The 6549-nt window shown below is 28.4% G+C and overlaps 1 protein-coding gene across 1 annotated transcript; it reads left to right on the top strand.

Moving 5' to 3' along the window:
• Positions 1-4434: 4434 nt before the first annotated feature.
• Positions 4435-6277, top strand: LOC135924139 (uncharacterized). The gene is made up of 2 exons (XM_065459187.1): positions 4435-4786; positions 4965-6277. Exons 1-2 carry the CDS (start codon positions 4435-4437, stop codon positions 6275-6277), a joined length of 1665 nt encoding a protein of 554 aa, XP_065315259.1.
• The last annotated feature ends 272 nt before the right edge of the window (positions 6278-6549 follow it).

Genomic DNA, 6549 nt, shown 5'->3' with positions numbered 1-6549 from the left:
AAATCAGATTTTTAAATTTAAAAAAAAACGCGCTCAAGAAATGATTTAAAGTTGAAAAAATAACACATTGCCGGAAAAACACATTGCCTCTAACATATATATATACTCGCGCATATATATTTATTGAATCTATTGCTTTGTTTTAAAGAAATTTATAATTTTGATAAAATTGTTTTATAGATAATACAACTTCCACAGCGCAGCCCTTAGTAGGTTAGTTCTCTGTTAAATAGACCATGCATTATTTTGCTAATTATTTTAAATTTTTTATTTTATTATTAAAATAGTTAAAAATCTTCAAAACACCACAATAAGTTTTATATATTTATTTTATTATTTATATAAATTATAGGTTCTATGGACTAGGCATTCATTTTAATATATGAGATAACCTACCTTATCAAATGATATGAACCGTTTATAGTCTATAATATCAAGGTTTTTCGTGTATTAATTATAATAATTAAAGACCCCTCATTTAAATAAATTAAATAAACAATTTTGGTAAGTCATTGAAACTCGGGAAAATTTTTAATATTATTCTTATTTTATTTTTTTTTAATATTTTTTTTTAATATTTTTTTTTAATTAAAAAATAAATATGTGATGTGTGAATATGGGCGGAAATTTTTTGGTTTAATAATAATTCAAAGTTTCATGTGCTATATTGGATGCTACTAAGTTAGGACTATATCAAATACTAGATAATTAAGCAATTTATTTGAATAAACATAATATATAAACAATGATAATATAGATATTTATAATTCTAAGGAAACAAAATTAGTTCTATATAAATTTATATCATTTAAAAATTTAATTAATTTACTTAAATTTGACAATGAGAGGAATATTTTCTTCCAGTTACGGGATACCTCCATAAACGCTCAATACGTTGAGTATGGGTCGATATATTATTTGGGTCTATAAAGTTTCTGCTGTGATTATCCGAGTAATGATCATATCCATTTTCATTAAGATTGTTATAACTTGAAAAAATATTAAATTTTAAGATTTGTGCGATCTCATATTTATTATTTTTTAATAAAAAAATAACATTTAAAAAAAAATAATAAAAAAAAATAATAAAAAAAAATAATAAAAAAAAATAATAAAAAAAAATAATATTAAAAATTTCCCCGAGTCTCAGTGACTTATCACAATTTTTAATTATTGTTCCTTATGGGAATAAAAAAAATACATGATATATGATCTTTCTAAGTCTAAATATGATTGTTTATTATAGAGTATATTGACTAGTGTTGTTAAACGGTTCGTTTTGAGCCGATTTTTAAAAACGGCTAACTCAGTTTTTTATCCAGAAAAATATTACGCATGCCTGAAAATTTTGCTCATAGAAGGAGCAAAGACCTAGACATATAGTATCGAAATTTCGAGGCTTAGTCAATATCTGGCAAAAATATTGAGTTAACCGTTTTTTAAAAATCTGCTCAAAACGAGCCTTTTAACAACATTAATATTGTCATTACTCTTTAAAATCATTAAAAAATAAAATAATTACAATGATATTTTATTTTTTTTTGCCCAGCCTGGCCCAAAATATTTAGATGTTGGGCTGGGCCGGGTATTAGGCTTGGCAGGGTATGATTAACTACTGTTTGAGATACGTTAGGAGTTAAAGCTTAGTCCATTTTATTTGGTTTAGAAAAATATTGATAAATATCAAATTGGTATCTTTATAGTAACAATAACAATTCTAATAAATAATTTTTTTGCATTTATTTAATATACTTATAGTATTCGTTTTAAATATATTTTAAAGTATCATTTAAAAGCTATATGAAGAATTTTGATCAACTTTTTCGTAAAGATAGAAGAAATGGCACAGCAGAGCCCCTAATAGGTTGATTAAATTAAATAGACTATATAAAATATTTTACTAATTTGTTTTATAATCTTTTATCTTCCTATTTAAAATAAATAGTAAAAGAACTTCTTAATTCGACAGGAAGTAAGATTTAAAATACTAGCTTGTAGTTCGAAATTTTTATAAGTAAAACCCCTAAATCCTATAAAATAAATTATAAATAATATATATAGTCTTTATTTAAGTCCCTTTATATATTATAATTTATAAAAGCGATATAAAAGTGGTATCTTATAATTAGTTAAATAAAATGGGGCATTGAGTAGGGGAATTCTAATTTTAAATTAACGACTCCGAATCTTCCCTATTTGGATACCCTACCCTATCCTTAATATATATGTCGTATTGGGATATGGAATCAGAGAATCGGAATCCCAACATGGGGATTCGAGATCTTGAATCCCCACGTTTTATTCGAATTTAAAATATATTCCGAATCCCCATGAAAAAAAAAAAATAATATAATTACTTTTTCTTACCTTTTTTGCTGTCTGGCTGGTACCATATAATTAAAAGGTCAAAATAAGGGATTTAAAAAGAAAATTTAAAATAAAAGTAAATAGTATAAATTTAAGGCATATAATGAATGAAAAATAAGGTTAAACTAGGTTTTTGTAAATTTATATGAAATATTAAATATTTTTACATGAATATATATTTTAAAAAAATCAAATTATTTACTGCAACAATACTTCAATGCTATATGACATTTCGTTGAAATTTAAGGTTGTTCTTGAAACACTAACACCTTTTATTCATGTAACCCATTTTGCAATTGCATAACGATGGTTTCCCATAGTTGTGACATTCCGGAAGCTCCTAAATATTTTTATCAGTTTAAATTAATAATTAATATATTCTATGTACATGAATTAATTTGAGAAGTATATGTGATTACTATAAAAATAGCTTAAATTACCTATGATTGATATATCTTTGTTGGGAACTTCAAAATCATTTAATTTTATAGTTTTATAAAGACTAGTGGCAATAAATGGTGTTGAAATTCTTCCAGCACAGGTTCCTACTCATATTTTGTTCAATTTTAAATATTTTCCCTTCTAAATTTTTAGGAATAAAATAACTCAGAGACCTGCAGAGGTGCCATTTGCACGGCCCGGCCCGAATTTTAAAAAAAAATATATTATATTTTTAATGGCGATTTAAAATATTTGGTTTTAAAATATACGGCGCCTGGGTATTTATATTAAAAAAATTAAAATACGACATGACCCGTGTATACCCGGACCGGGCTTAGGGCCGGACCTGCAGGTCTCTGAAATAACTGATATGAATTATCAATAAATTTAATTTTAATATAAATTAGTAATTGTATTGGGCGAGATTTTTTTTCATAGAATTTCTAAATTATTACATTTTTAAATGAAAATTTATCTATGATTTAAGAATCTTATTGGGTGGGATTTTTTTCCATGGAATATCTAAATTATTACATTTTGAAAATTTATATTAATACAATTATTTTATTTCTAATATAAGTTTTAAATTTTTTTAATGCCTCAAATTTTTTACCCAAAACAGTTACAGAATATAATTTTTATAGAACCATATTAAAAACACCCAAGTACAAATCTATTCAAAATATACAGAAAGAAATGTAGACAATATTTTTAACGATTCCGTCACTTTTTTTATTGTTTACAAATGAGGAAAATTATATGAAAGCTATATACATTGCTACTTAAATAGCAAAGGTTTCAATCAAAGATTCGTGCTTTCGAATTGTCCATAATATTACTAATAGTTTTTGTTCAAAAAATATTGCGATAAAATTACATGAAAAAATAGTTGTGTTACCAATAATATTGGGATTAGTACTTGTTTTATAAAGGGCCCCTTCTTTTATTTCATATTTAAATGATCGTGGGCGTCAAAACATAATTTATTCTTAAATAATTGGACAAAATAACTTTATCTTAGGTCATCACTTGTTATTACCTATCCATAGGACAGATAGAACAAATATCTGTCCTAAATTTATAAGGGAAAGTATTAAAAATTGAACAAAATAAAATATGAGTAGGGTGTGCTGGAAGAATTTCAGCACCATTTATTGCCTCTAGTCTATATAAAACTATAAAATTAAATGATGTTGAAGTTCCCAATAAAGATATATCAATCATAGGTAATTTAATCTTCTTTTATAGTAACCACATATACTCCTCAAATTAATTCATGTACATAAAATATATTAATTTTCTATCTAAACTGTTAAAAATATTTAGGAGCTTCCCCGAATGTCACAAAATATATGGGAAAACATCGTTATGCAATTGCAAATGGGTTGCATGAATAAAAGGTGAGTGTTTCAAGAACAACATTAAATGTTCAACGATATGTCATATTGCATTAAATAATTGTTGCAATAAAATTTTTTTTTAAATTCGGATTTTTTTATAAAATATATATTCATGTGAAAAAATTTATGATTTTATATAAATTTACAAAAAAATGTCTTTTAACCTTATTCCTTTCCATTCATTATATGCCTTAATTTTATTCTATACATCATAAAATTTGTCCCCATGACTGAAAGAATTGCAGTTCTATACCTGAATACCGCCTACAAACCCACAATTCTCCTCAATGTTTACGTCCCTCCAAAACTTACAGAAAGAAGGATATTCTTGGAACATCTGGAAAGTGTGATAAGCTCCTTGCCTAAAAGATACAACAATATAGCGATGAGAGATTTTAACACTAAAATAGGTCATAATATAATATACAAAGTTAGTAAAACTATAGGTAACACAACAGTTTACAACAGTAATGATAAGGATGGGAAAAAACTTCTCCAAATATGTTTAGACAACAATTTAAAAATCGAAAATACTTTTTCTAAACATAAACCTCTCCACCTCATATCCCACTCAAGAGGTGGACACTCCTCCCAAATTGACTTCTTTCTATTTAATATCCACAGCTGGTTTGCAGATGTAAAGGCCATCCTAAATATAAATATATCAGATCACAGATTAATTAAAGCGCATATAAAGATACAAAGTGAGGAGTGGAGAAACAATAACCAGGCACATCTATAACACAACACGCGCAGCTCCAGAACAAACTCCCAAATGGCACTTTACCAACATAAATGCTTCAGTTTTGAAAACAGCCTACAATGATACAATCTGCTCAAACATAACTAGAATAATCCTGCCCTTACCTACCAAATCACTAGAGGAATGCTGGTCGGATTTCAAAAATGCAATTTTCCACGCCTATAATAACTTAAAACATAGCCAAATACCAAAAAGAGAATGGCTCTCAGTAGAAACAAATTTAATCTTATCAATAAAAAACGATAGCAGTCGCAATTTAGAGCTATGGAGGCGTATTCAGAGATTACTACGCAGTGATCGAAGGATCTTCTTGGCAAAGAGAGCAGAAGAAACAGAAATGGATATGAGAAACAACAAAACTCATGACGCTTACAAAAAGCTCAAACACTTCTGCAAACCAGCATGTTTCAAGAAATTACCCATACTTACTCTACAGGAAGGAAACAATTACATAGACCCTGAAAAGCAAATGGCTATCTGGACAGACTTCTATATGTCAGCTTTTGAATCCAGAATTCCTTCTAAGATAGCGGGCTTCCAACAGCCAGGCTTGCCATTACCCCACTCCAATTTCTCCCTCATAGAAATCAACAAAGCCATAAACAAGCTAAAAAACAATAGAGCTCCAGGCTCTGAAGGGATTAGAAACGAGCATATGAAAGCCGCTCTAGAAAGCATTTCTAAATATTTATTAGCCATATTCACAAAAATATGGCATTCAGGCAAAACCCCCGATGATTGGAATAAATCAACAATCTGCAACTTCCCCAAAAAACCCCACCCTTCATCGTTCGGAGATTACAGAGCCATTACTCTTACTTCTACAGTTTCAAATTTGTTCATGGTTCTCCTGAAGAACAGAATCCTCGCTTCTACCAAAGATCTCTTATTAAGTAATATTTGCGCCTACAGGCCAAACAAGAACAACAATGAACCCATCCTAGCTCTTAAAATCTATCTCCACAAGTGCTTTATATATAAACTTCCTTTTATATTTACTTTCATAGACTATAGCAAAGCCTTCGGCAACGTGAAACACGATGCCCTTTGGGAGGCTCTAAAAGAATGCAATATTGGTCAAAACGTAATTAAAATTTTTAAATACCATTACAACAACTCTTGGGCCAGGTTACAGCTAGACCAAACTTTCTCACCTTACTTCAAGATTAGAAGAGGCGTGAAACAAGGCTGCGTACTATCACCTATTCTTTTCAATATAATCATAAACAAAATCATAGAAGAAACCACGAGCACTATGAACCTAGTTGATCTATCATCAAACAATAATAATATCAATCACCTATGAATCATCTCATACGCAGATGACCTGGTTTTAATTACCAAGTCAAGAGATGAGACAATAGACTTACTAACAAGTCTCTGCTTTCATAGCAACAAGTTTAACCATCAACTTTAATAAAACTTTTACTATGCCATCGCCAGATGCGTCTATAAATAACTTAACATTTGAGGGAAATGAAATTAAAATAGTTAACAATTTCAAATATCTTGGCGTGCTTATCGACAATAAAGGAAAGTGGTGAAATCGAAGCCCGACTAAAAAATGCCAAAATAACC

This window comes from Gordionus sp. m RMFG-2023, chromosome 2, assembly GCF_954871325.1.
Source record: "Gordionus sp. m RMFG-2023 chromosome 2, tfGorSpeb1-WG-v2, whole genome shotgun sequence".
NCBI classification, from domain to species: Eukaryota; Metazoa; Nematomorpha; class Gordioida; order Chordodea; family Parachordodidae; genus Gordionus; species Gordionus sp. m RMFG-2023.
Note: the sequence above shows the minus strand (reverse complement) of the source record. Positions and strands in the feature narration are given on the sequence as shown.

Bases quoted from the DNA above. Each gene is read 5' to 3' on its own strand.
- LOC135924139 (XM_065459187.1), top strand. From the start codon at position 4,435: ATGACTGAAAGAATTGCAGTTCTATACCTGAATACCGCCTACAAACCC. The intron at 4,787-4,964 runs GTGGACACTCCT...CAACACGCGCAG, and splicing joins CCTCATATCCCACTCAAGAG to CTCCAGAACAAACTCCCAAA.